Consider the following 12334-nt stretch of genomic DNA (forward strand, 5'->3'; position numbering starts at 1 on the left):
GCCCACTGGGCTGTTCAGTCTTAATTAGATTTTTTTTTAAACGTTCATTTCAGAAGGTTCACCGACATGATGGGCCATAATTAGATATTTTGTAAGGTTTCTCTGACCGATGATGGCTGCCAGTGGTTTACAAGGGTGAATCCTGGTGACAGGTAATCTTTATGTATCCAGTGAAGGGTTTTACTTTGCTCCATCTGTAGACTTGTCTATAGATTTATACACTGTGTATTAATTGTATATTGATCTGTTTCTTGATCCTTTCAGCTGATGACATCGCTGGTTTGTCTCCTCAAGAGCGCATGAAAGTTAGGATGCAGAACAAGGCCAAGAAGAAAACCGCCAATAAATATTCCATTCATCAACTATTAGAAAAGGTGAGAATACCCAACCGGTAAATATTGTATCAACCCCTTAAGGACCAAGCACGATAAATATACGGCGCTTGGTCTTGGGCTTTAATCTCGGCCTATAGCAAAAAATACATTGTAGGATTAAAGCCCCTGCTGCTGCAATCAAGCAGATGCAGGTTGGGTCTTTGGCTGTCAGACACAGCTGAGGACCCAGAAGAGAAGAGAGAAGTGGTTTTTAACCTCTTCTGCCTTCTCCTCCCCTTCCCAGGCCTACATAGCGCTCAATGAGTGCTATGTACTAAAGAGTGAAAGTATTGCTTCCGGTATGCCACCCGGCAAACACGCGACCGCTGGCTGCCCTCTGCCCTCTCTCATAGCAGAGCTGCAGGCTCCTAGCAGACCCTGCTCTGCCAGTGATTATTGTCACTACACGGGGATGTTTTTTCCAGTAACTGGGGCTACTATGGTTTCTTCAACTGCAGTGGATGTCTTTTTTTTTAAAGTTTCAATGTGAATGACTCCCAAGGGTCTTATAGAACATCATAGGGGACATAGATGGTAAAAAAAAACATGCTAATAAAATTAAAATAAAAAATGACCCACTGCCAAAACCATTGCCATATGTGCCCTATAATACTAAATTATTAAAATTATATATCAAAACGTTTGAAACTAATTGAGGAACCCATTCCCATTTTTTTAACGTTTAAATATACTAATTTTAGAAATAAAACAAAACAGGAATCAGCGCCTTACTCGCACAAAACGATTTCAAAGAAGTGTGAGATACTTTTTTTGTACTCACCTGGTGCACGGCCAGAACTCCTGTTAGGGAGATTGACCGGCACCTTATATCCGAGTTTGCTTGTAGCGTCTCTGGAGTCCCAAATCCAGATCACCGGAGAGCGTCTTTGGGGTTAACAGCCGTAACCGGCTATTTGTGCAACAGCTTGTATTTAAATAGAAAAATTTCCCCCGCGCTCCTGGGTTCCAGCAGAGATGAAGGACACAATGTCCATAAATAATTTTAAATAATTTATTAGTTCTTTTGCTACGCGTTTCTGCGGGCTTACCCGCTCTCTTCAGGCATAACCTAAAATTTTAGAAATAAACAATTATACATTGAAAATCAAGTTTTTTTTAGAATTTTACCACTAATAAAACTAAAAAAGTGGGAGAAAAAAAAAGTCATTAAAAAATAGTCCTATATGTCTTGGAAAAAAATTCTGCAAAAATAACTTTGGTAGCTGAAGAAAAGGAATAGGGCAGTAAAACCACCACAGTGGTGAAATCCCGAAAAAGTGTCTAGTCCTTGAGGTACAAAACAGCCTGGTCCTGAAGGGGTTAAATGGCTTTTACAGGCAAATACTGTTGATGATCACCTCCATTGCTCTGGATCCCATCTGATCAGTTACCCACTGTCAGCGCCAGTTACACAGTGGTCGGAACAGAAGCAGTTAGCTCCAATTCCCGCGTAGTGGCTGGCGCTTGTAACTGCAGGTGCAGCTGTCATTGATCTTAAAGGGGTATTACGGTTATGAAGATCATTTTCAAAAACTCTAGTTATGAAGTGTGTTTGCGCCATATTTATGCACAGCTGGGTCAGAGTATATCTCACGCAGCTATTTACCTAATATTACCTGATATTTGTGTGCATCACTATTTTCCAAGATAGCCACCATATCCCTGTCTGTATGCAGCTTGAAACTACATGTACCCACTAAGCGCTGCCCTGCTCTTGGTCCCAAGCACTGAAGAGCAAAAATGTTTTTCCTACGACTTGTAGCACAGGTCATATCCAGGGGCAACCAATGAATAAGCACTTCTGAAGTGCCAGGAGAAGGTGATGGATTTTAGAGCTACAGATACAAAATCTAAAGCAGAACAACATTGGTAATCAAATGTTATTAAAGTAACTTAGTATAACTGGAATACCCCTTTAATGACAGATGTGCTTGCAGTTACAAGCACCAGCCACTACATAGGGGTGGGAGCCAACTGCTTCCACCTGTGTGTATCCAAAGCTGACAGCAAGTGGCCAATCAGTTGATGGGTTGGAGTACTGAGCAATGGACCCCAGTGAATCAGCTAAGTATTTGTGTGAAAAAGCCCTCTAAAGGCCCATTTACACGTAACGAGTATCGCTCAAAAATCGTTCAACTGACCAAAATGAGCGATAATCATTACATATAAACACTGCCATCGTGCACTTTTCGTTTGAACGATGATTTTAAGGTGAACTTAAAATCCATTGTTCAACCTCAGAGAGATAAAGTATCTCTCAACAGACCGCATGCTGTGTTCTTCGCGGGAGGCGGGAGATTACATTGTATTCTGCCGGCAGCCCCAAAGAGAACAATGCAGCTGGGCGTGTGATTAATCACATGCTGGGTTCTGCAAACAGCTCCCGGAGGCCCTTTTACATGCAAATGAAAATGATAAAGTGTTAATGGACATTAGTGTCCATTAACACTTCATGCAAAAAGATCGCTAAAACTTTCAATCGTTTGAAAGATTATCTTTGCGTGTAAATGAGCCTTAAATCTTGTGCTCTCTCTTTCCATCTGTTGTGAGGTGGGATCTAACCAGTTAATGTATCTTATCAGCTATATCAAACCCACTTCAGATATTCCAATTCTATCTGCTCAGTGGTCTCTTGGATACTCTGTAGGCCAGTCCTCTCCATGCTCCTCTATTCTCTGCTGATGTCCCGTGTCCTTCTTGATGGTCCCCGACCAACGTGTCTTTAGATATATTAGTTCTCAAGTTTGACTTCCCAAGATATCTTATGGAAATCTTCCATTGGCGTTAAAGGTGGATGGAGTGTTTAGAACTAAGCTGTGGTCCAAAAATTTCCCCCCACTGCTGTACAAGTGATAGCCGCCATTTAACTTGATTTTCCCTTTCATAGTGTGCTTTGTAATTGCTGTATCTTATTACATAGGTACATTGGTGCTCCTAATCGGCGTCTTTTATTTCAGACGGAAGAGTATTTGGACAATTTTAATTTTGAGATGGCCCAGCTGTTCTGCCAGAGAGCCCTGGATATGGAGCCCGACAACCTTGAGATCCTGGATATGATGGGAAATATCTGTATGGAGCTGGGGAATGCCGAAAAAGCCAAGCAGATATCCTTTGTATACAGATGTTTCCTTCGTTAAATGGACGATTGGCACCCCATAGTCTTCCTGGTCTCTGTTGTGAAATGATTTTTCATGGCAGGGTCCACAATAAGTATAAATGGGTTCACAGACGCACAGGCAAAATATTAATCAAGTTTACTTAAAGTGATCAAAGATCTCAAAAGACATCACTATGCAAGACAAGTAAAATCAAAAGATACAAAGGGTGTATTAGTAAGACACAGAAAAGCAAAACAATAAGGTTATGAGTAGCACCTTCCATGGTAAACTCCCTCCTGCCTTTGTCTGCAGTGCACTTATAAACCATGGATGATGCTACGTGATATTTCTAGCAAATTATCCAATTAGACATTGGACTCAAATGAGCATCGCGCCGTTTTGGCTCCTCCCCACCGCGTCAATGTCAAAATTTTTGAAGAGAGAGAGGGAGAGCGCTGGAGGGAGAGCGCTGGAGGGAGAGCGCTGGAGGGAGAGCGCTGGAGGGAGAGCGCTGGAGGGAGAGCGCTGGAGGGAGAGCGCTGGAGGGAGAGCGCTGGAGGGAGAGCGCTGGAGAGAGAAAGGGAGAGAGAAAGGGAGAGGGCTAGAGGGAGAAAGGGAGAGGGCTAGAGGGAGAAAGGGAGAGGGCTAGAGGGAGAAAGGGAGAGGGCTAGAGGGAGAAAGGGAGAGGGCTAGAGGGAGAAAGGGAGAGGGCTAGAGGGAGAAAGGGAGAGGGCTAGAGGGAGAAGGGGAGAGGGCTAGAGGGAGAAGGGGAGAGGGCTAGAGGGAGAAGGGGAGAGGGCTAGAGGGAGAAGGGGAGAGGGCTAGAGGGAGAAGGGGAGAGGGCTAGAGGGAGAAGGGGAGAGGGCTAGAGGGAGAAGGGGAGAGGGCTAGAGGGAGAAGGGGAGAGGGCTAGAGGGAGAAGGGGAGAGGGCTAGAGGGAGAAGGGGAGAGGGCTAGAGGGAGAAGGGGAGAGGGCTAGAGGGAGAAGGGGAGAGGGCTAGAGGGAGAAGGGGAGAGGGCTAGAGGGAGAAGGGGAGAGGGCTAGAGGGAGAAGGGGAGAGGGCTAGAGGGAGAAGGGGAGAGGGCTAGAGGGAGAAGGGGAGAGGGCTAGAGGGAGAAGGGGAGAGGGCTAGAGGGAGAAGGGGAGAGGGCTAGAGGGAGAAGGGGAGAGGGCTAGAGGGAGAAGGGGAGAGGGCAAGAGGGAGAAGGGGAGAGGGCAAGAGGGAGAAGGGGAGAGGGCAAGAGGGAGAAGGGGAGAGGGCAAGAGGGAGAAGGGGAGAGGGCAAGAGGGAGAAGGGGAGAGGGCAAGAGGGAGAAGGGGAGAGGGCAAGAGGGAGAAGGGGAGAGGGCTAGAGGGAGAAGGGGAGAGGGCTAGAGGGAGAAGGGGAGAGGGCAAGAGGGAGAAAGGGAGAGGGCAAGAGGGAGAAAGGGAGAGGGCAAGAGGGAGAAAGGGAGAGGGCAAGAGGGAGAAAGGGAGAGGGCAAGAGGGAGAAAGGGAGAGGGCAAGAGGGAGAAAGGGAGAGGGCAAGAGGGAGAAAGGGAGAGGGCAAGAGGGAGAAAGGGAGAGGGCAAGAGGGAGAAAGGGAGAGGGCAAGAGGGAGAAAGGGAGAGGGCAAGAGGGAGAAAGGGAGAGGGCAAGAGGGAGAAAGGGAGAGGGCAAGAGGGAGAAAGGGAGAGGGCTAGAGGGAGAAAGGGAGAGGGCTAGAGGGAGAAAGGGAGAGGGCTAGAGGGAGAAAGGGAGAGGGCTAGAGGGAGAAAGGGAGAGGGCTAGAGGGAGAAAGGGAGAGAGCTAGAGGGAGAAAGGGAGAGGGCTAGAGGGAGAAAGGGAGAGGGAGAAAGGGAGAGGGCAAGAGGGAGAAAGGGAGAGGGCTAGAGGGAGAAAGGGAGAGGGCAAGAGGGAGAAAGGGAGAGGGCAAGAGGGAGAAAGGGAGAGGGCAAGAGGGAGAGGGCAAGAGGGAGAAAGGGAGAGGGCAAGAGGGAGAGGGCAAGAGGGAGAAAGGGAGAAAGGGAGAGGGCAAGAGGGAGAAAGGGAGAGGGCAAGAGGGAGAAAGGGAGAGGGCAAGAGGGAGAAAGGGAGAGGGCTAGAGGGAGAAAGGGAGAGGGCAAGAGGGAGAAAGGGAGAGGGCTAGAGGGAGAAAGGGAGAGGGCTAGAGGGAGAAAGGGAGAGGGCTAGAGGGAGAAAGGGAGAGGGCTAGAGGGAGAAAGGGAGAGGGCTAGAGGGAGAAAGGGAGAGGGCTAGAGGGAGAAAGGGAGAGGGCTAGAGGGAGAAAGGGAGAGGGCTAGAGGGAGAAAGGGAGAGGGCTAGAGGGAGAAAGGGAGAGGGCTAGAGGGAGAAAGGGAGAGGGCTAGAGGGAGAAAGGGAGAGGGCTAGAGGGAGAAAGGGAGAGGGCAAGAGGGAGAAAGGGAGAGGGCTAGAGGGAGAAAGGGAGAGGGCTAGAGGGAGAAAGGGAGAGGGCTAGAGGGAGAAAGGGAGAGGGCTAGAGGGAGAAAGGGAGAGGGCTAGAGGGAGAAAGGGAGAGGGCAAGAGGGAGAAAGGGAGAGGGCAAGAGGGAGAAAGGGAGAGGGCTAGAGGAGAAAGGGAGAGGGCAAGAGGGAGAAAGGGAGAGGGCAAGAGGGAGAAAGGGAGAGGGCAAGAGGGAGAAAGGGAGAGGGCAAGAGGGAGAAAGGGAGAGGGCAAGAGGGAGAAAGGGAGAGGGCAAGAGGGAGAAAGGGAGAGGGCAAGAGGGAGAAAGGGAGAGGGCAAGAGGGAGAAAGGGAGAGGGCAAGAGGGAGAAAGGGAGAGGGCAAGAGGGAGAAAGGGAGAGGGCAAGAGGGAGAAAGGGAGAGGGCTAGAGGGAGAAAGGGAGAGGGCTAGAGGGAGAAAGGGAGAGGGCAAGAGGGGGAGAGGGCTAGAGGGAGAAAGGAGAGGGCTAGAGGGAGAAAGGGAGAGGGCTAGAGGGAGAAAGGGAGAGGGCTAGAGGGAGAAAGGGAGAGGGCTAGAGGGAGAAAGGGAGAGGGCTAGAGGGAGAAAGGGAGAGGGCTAGAGGGAGAAAGGGAGAGGGCTAGAGGGAGAAAGGGAGAGGGCAAGAGGGAGAAAGGGAGAGGGCTAGAGGGAGAAAGGGAGAGGGCTAGAGGGAGAAAGGGAGAGGGCTAGAGGGAGAAAGGGAGAGGGCTAGAGGGAGAAAGGGAGAGGGCTAGAGGGAGAAAGGGAGAGGGCTAGAGGGAGAAAGGGAGAGGGCAAGAGGGAGAAAGGGAGAGGGCAAGAGGGAGAAAGGGAGAGGGCAAGAGGGAGAAAGGGAGAGGGCAAGAGGGAGAAAGGGAGAGGGCAAGAGGGAGAAAGGGAGAGGGCAAGAGGGAGAAAGGGAGAGGGCAAGAGGGAGAAAGGGAGAGGGCAAGAGGGAGAAAGGGAGAGGGCAAGAGGGAGAAAGGGAGAGGGCAAGAGGGAGAAAGGGAGAGGGCAAGAGGGAGAAAGGGAGAGGGCAAGAGGGAGAAAGGGAGAGGGCAAGAGGGAGAGGGCAAGAGGGAGAAAGGGAGAGGGCAAGAGGGAGAGGGCAAGAGGGAGAAAGGGAGAGGGCAAGAGGGAGAAAGGGAGAGGGCAAGAGGGAGAAAGGGAGAGGGCAAGAGGGAGAAAGGGAGAGGGCAAGAGGGAGAAAGGGAGAGGGCAAGAGGGAGAAAGGGAGGAGAGGGAAGAGGGAGAGGGCAAGAGGGAGAAGGAGGGAGAGGGAGAGGGAGAAGGGAGAGGGCTAGAGGGAGAAAGGGAGAGGGCTAGAGGGGAAAGGGAGAGGGCTAGAGGGAGAAAGGGAGAGGGCTAGAGGGAGAAAGGGAGAGGGGAGAAAGGGAGAGGGCTAGAGGGAGAGGGAGAGGGAGAGGGAGAAAGGGAGAGGGAGAAAGGGAGAGGGCTAGAGGGAGAAAGGGAGAGGGCTAGAGGGAGAAAGGGAGAGGGCTAGAGGGAGAAGGGAGAGGGAGAAGGGAGAGGGGGCTAGAGGGAGAAGGGAGAGGGGGCTAGAGGGAGAAGGGGAGAGGGGGCTAGAGGGAGGGAGAAGGGAGAGGGGGCTAGAGGGAGAGGGAGAGGGGGCTAGAGGGAGAGGGGGCTAAGGAGAGGAGGGCTAGAGGGGAGAAAGGGAGAGGGGGCTAGAGGGAGAGGGAGAGGGGGCTAGAGGGAGAAAGGGAGAGGGGGCTAGAGGGAGAAAGGGAGAGGGGGCTAGAGGGAGAAAGGGGGAGGGGGCTAGAGGGAGAAAGGGGGAGGGGGCTAGAGGGAGAAAGGGGGAGGGGGCTAGAGGGAGAAAGGGGGAGGGGGCTAGAGGGAGAAAGGGGGAGGGGGCTAGAGGGAGAAAGGGGGAGGGGGCTAGAGGGAGAAAGGGGGAGGGGGCTAGAGGGTGAAAGGGGGAGGGGGCTAGAGGGTGAAAGGGAGAGGGGGCTAGAGGGAGAAAGGGAGAGGGGGAGAGAGCTAGAGGGAGAGAAAGAAAACGAACCAAGAAAAAAAAAGCTCGGCCCCCGGTTTCCCACATACAAAAATGCTCGAGTCTCCCATTGTAGTCAATGGGATTCATTACTCGAGTAGAGCTCGAATAACGCAGACCCGAGCATTTGGGTGCTCGCTCATCTCTAGTCTCGAGGCGAAGTTTTAATCCAGTTTAGCCTGCAAGTCCCAAAAAGATGTGTGGGCAGTGCGTAAGCTCATTACATCATGTTTTAGAAATGTTTTTCTATTCTCGGTAAAAGTTTTTGATTATGAATAAAATTTTAAAAAAGGCCGCAGAGCTGCTATTGCAGATTGCCTATCAAGCCGTGCCTGTGCAGCGGCTTGATAGATTGCCAGTTAAATCGTGGTATAATGTAATGCTATGGCATTACATCATACTGCAGCAGTGATCAAAGCAGCAAAAGCTCAAGTCCAATGGGGATTAAAAAATAAATGTAAACATTAATTTTAAAAAAGTTTTATTAAATATTAAAAAGAATAAAAGGTAATAAAAGTTTAAAAAAAACAACCTTTTCCCATATTTATAATAAAAGAAACTAAATAATAAAACAAAAATACATATTTGGTATCGCTGCATCCGTAAAAGTCCAATCTATCATAGTAACACATTATTCCTACAGGTTCCTATCCCTGTAATGTAAGGAGCTGCAAGACCTGCTCACATGTACTGACCACAGACAGGATACAAATCCCCAACACACAGCAGGACTATAAGCTCCCTGAGACATTCACATGTTCCACGTCCAATGTTGTGTACCTGATCCTGTGCAGTAAATGTCCTGTTGGGGCCTTTATGATGGAGAAACGGGGCAAAAACTGAAAGCGAGGATGAGGCCTCATCACCATACAATTAATCACAGAAAGAGAATTACCTGTGGCCGAGCACTTTTCTAACCATGGACATGATAGAGGGGATATGAGAGTTTTGATATTGAAGGGTGGTTTCAAGTCACAAAACCACAGAAGAATTTGGGAATATAAATTGATAATAACCTTTGACAAGCTGAAAACTGGGTTAAATTATTCACGAGGATTTATGTGTGAATGGGAAGTGTGAGACATTTATTGCACAGATAAGACTGCTGGCCTGGTGATAACCCCCATCAACAGTAATTCAGGGATCATAAACTTCTAATCCCTTATCAGTGTCTAGTTAAAAATGTTTGTGTACCTCTTGCAGCATTCCTGGCCTGACGACCCCCCCCCAACAGTAATTCAGGGACCGTAAAACTTTCACTCCGCTATCAGTGCCTAGACAAAAAGTTTGTTTTCTGTTGCAGTATTCTTTTTAAATGCAAACCAATCACGTCCATGTCTGCGCCTTGTCATAAGTATGTATGTTATAAGTGTGTATAAATATTCATGCCTCTTCAGATCTATTCCATTTTAGCCTGACGAAGAGCCCGAGAGGTTCCCAAGCTCGCTATTACATCATGTATTTTATGTTAGCCATTACAAGGTATCATATCTACAAGATTACACGGTTTCTCTTGCTGGGAACAATCACATATAGTAACATAGTATGTTACGCTGAAAGGAGACAATGTCCACCTAGTTCAGCCTTTTTCCAACCCCCTTCTCTTGTTGATCCAGAGGAAGGCAAAAAAAGAAACAATGAGTCAGAAGCTAATTTAGCGTACTTTTGGGGGAAAAATTCCTTCCCGACTCCATAATGGCAGTCAGAATAATCCCTGGATCAATGTTTGAAAGTTCCTACCTGAATGTAAGACCCGGATTAACAACCCCGCTGGTCACCTAATGTCTATATCCTGTAATATCATAGCGCTCTAGAAAGGCATCTAGTCCCCTTATAAACTTGTCTATGGATTTTGCCATCACTACATCCTCGGGTAAATCAAAACGGAATCTCTTATAATGACAGTCTTTAAAAAAAATATGCTTCAGGAGAAAAGCTTTGCATCCAATAGACGTTGGGTTTGTAGAGGGGCTGGTAGAGTATCTTTATGCCATTTTCCGTTTTGAGTGTTTTTTAATTTGTTTGGTATTAAGAATTGAAAAGGTGTACAACTGCTTATTGTTGGCATCAGTTTTTTTTTTGTGAAATTTAAGCCAAATCCTCACAGACCTGTTCATCATGGGGTTATGAATCTCTTAATGGTACAATTTAGTGTACTATATAATACAGTGAAATACTTAAAAAAAATTAAGTGGGGTGAAATGATTAAAAACAAAAAAATTATCAATAACAATCTTTGGAATTAAGTTGTTTTTGCATTGATGATGCAGTAAAAATTATGTGCACTTTTTTTACGGTGATACTAAATTCATATCGTTTTTTGTTTTATTACTTTTGAAAAAAAAAACACCTTTTTTTTTAACTTCCTTTTTGTCACTATATTTTGAGACCAATACCCTTTTTATCTCTCTGTCGTGGAGGCTGTGTTAGAGCTTGTCTCTTGTGGGCTGAGCTGTAATTTTTATTGGCACATTTGGAGGTACGTTTGCTGCGTTTTCAGTTGCGTTGACATGCGTTTTTGACAGCGTTTGACTGCATTTTTAGCATTTTTGATCACTTCTTATTCAACATTTCGGGAGACAGGTTGGCCAAAGAAACCCCTCAACTCTGGCATTGTGTTTTTTTTTTTTTTTGTTTGTCATTGAAAGTGCAGGATAGGTGGTACATAACGTTTTTTATTTAGACTTTTTTTATGGTAAAAGAGGTTTTTAATATCATCGAACCTTTATTTACGTTCTTATGTACTTCCACTTTATTTACGTTCTTATGTACTTCCACTAGAGGACTTGAGCTTACAATCACTTGATTGCTTGTGTCGTATATTGCAGCACTTTTGTATTACAGTGTATTGTACTTTTAAATCTTGCCTATTAAGTCTTGACACAGTCAGGGCTTAATAGGCTTTCATGCTTGGCAGTCCTGGAAGCCTTCTGTAGGCCGTAGGCTGCCATTGCAACCAATCAGCACCCTTTATCACATTGTGGACGCTTAGATGCCATGTGCAGTATCTGACCACAGTATCTGATCACGGCCATAGCTGGTGGTTGTTAGCTATTGAAAACTGTCTTTATTCACCAGATAGGGAGCTCACTCTGCCCTGAAATCTAGTCTATACACCTGCCACAATGACTTGATGCAAATTTATCATATGCAGTTGGGAAGGGGTTTAAAGGAAAAATAAAGCACACACATAACACAGATGAAGCAACTCAAAAGTTGTGAAATAATTACTGGAAGATGGTGCAGTACATACAGTAGACTCCCTCACCTGGTGTGTATAGGGGGCAGAGTACACTTGGAGGGCAGCACAGTTAAGGGAGTGTTCCTTGTACATGCTGTGTTATTCTGCTCAGAGGTTCCCTAACAGATATTGAAAACAGCACTGTGATGGAATACCCGAATGGAAACTAAAGGAATCGCTCACTTTGACTGTGAATCGGCCGATCCAGTTCTTTAGCTTAGTGCAGGCAGGGGGCAGCAGTACTGTACTTGTAGCTTTGTACTGGACCTCGGGGAGTCAATACTGGGCAGCCAAGCGGTTCATGCACTTCAGTGATATCACACCCAGTGATCCTCTCCAAGATGAATATGTTATAACCTAACGCCATTGTAACTCAACGGACCGTTGTATTCCTGATTTGTTCACTTGCCTTAACTCCTCAGCAGGTCTTTTTAAAAGCTGTAGACCTTAGTCCTGACAAGGGGCACGCCAAATACATGTGTCTTGGACAGATCCACTGCAAGGAGGAAGCCTTACAATACTTCCAGAAGGGATTAGACGTGATGATCCATGCTTACCAAAGTCAACCCCAAGTGGTAAGAGCAGATCACCTGTAACTGAACACTAGAATCCTCGCCTCTTCCACATGACGCCGCTCAGTGTATATCATCTTGAAGGTTTCACATGTCTTTCATCTCATTACGTGTTCCCTACATGGCCAATAACTTGTAGCCTGCCTCCGTCAATTCAGCAGCCATCCATCTTCTTCGCGTCTTTACTTCATTTTCTTGTCCGTCATACATCCCACTTCAGCCTTCAGCTCACGGGTGGATATGTGCTGCAGAATCCGCGCAGGCATCCGCAGCAAGTACCGCCCATAGCATGTATGGGAAAACGCTTCTTCCTGCACACTTGCGTAAACCAATCGCAAGCAAAGGAAAAATGGCAGCATACTTTATTTTTTGCATGGATTCCGCGCGGATGGCAGCCATTGAAGTCAATGGAAGCCATTCGATCCATGGCTTTTCCACAATTGACATTGCGGAAAGGCTGCTAATTCCACCTCATTGCCTAAGCAGAAGTAAAAAAAAAAATCTGTACTGTGCATGTCTGACAGCTCGCCAGGCGGACCATCCGCAGTACAGGTGAAAACGAAAGTAACCAGGTATGCGTGGACGCTGCTGCTCTCAGGGCCGGATTCCG

At 47.5% G+C, this 12334-nt stretch overlaps 1 protein-coding gene across 1 annotated transcript in view; it reads left to right on the plus strand.

Annotated features, from left to right (window-relative positions):
* The window catches only part of LOC136587190 (uncharacterized), a 390750-nt gene that overhangs the window by 1129 nt on the left and 377287 nt on the right, over window positions 1-12334 (plus strand). Inside the window, exons 2-4 of the mRNA XM_066585727.1 lie at window positions 265-374; window positions 3332-3473; window positions 11573-11727. Of these exons, the coding sequence (XP_066441824.1) occupies window positions 265-374; window positions 3332-3473; window positions 11573-11727 (407 nt within the window). The remainder of the gene's footprint in view (window positions 1-264; window positions 375-3331; window positions 3474-11572; window positions 11728-12334) is intronic.

This window comes from Eleutherodactylus coqui, chromosome 12, assembly GCF_035609145.1.
Source record: "Eleutherodactylus coqui strain aEleCoq1 chromosome 12, aEleCoq1.hap1, whole genome shotgun sequence".
Taxonomy (NCBI): domain Eukaryota; kingdom Metazoa; phylum Chordata; class Amphibia; order Anura; family Eleutherodactylidae; genus Eleutherodactylus; species Eleutherodactylus coqui.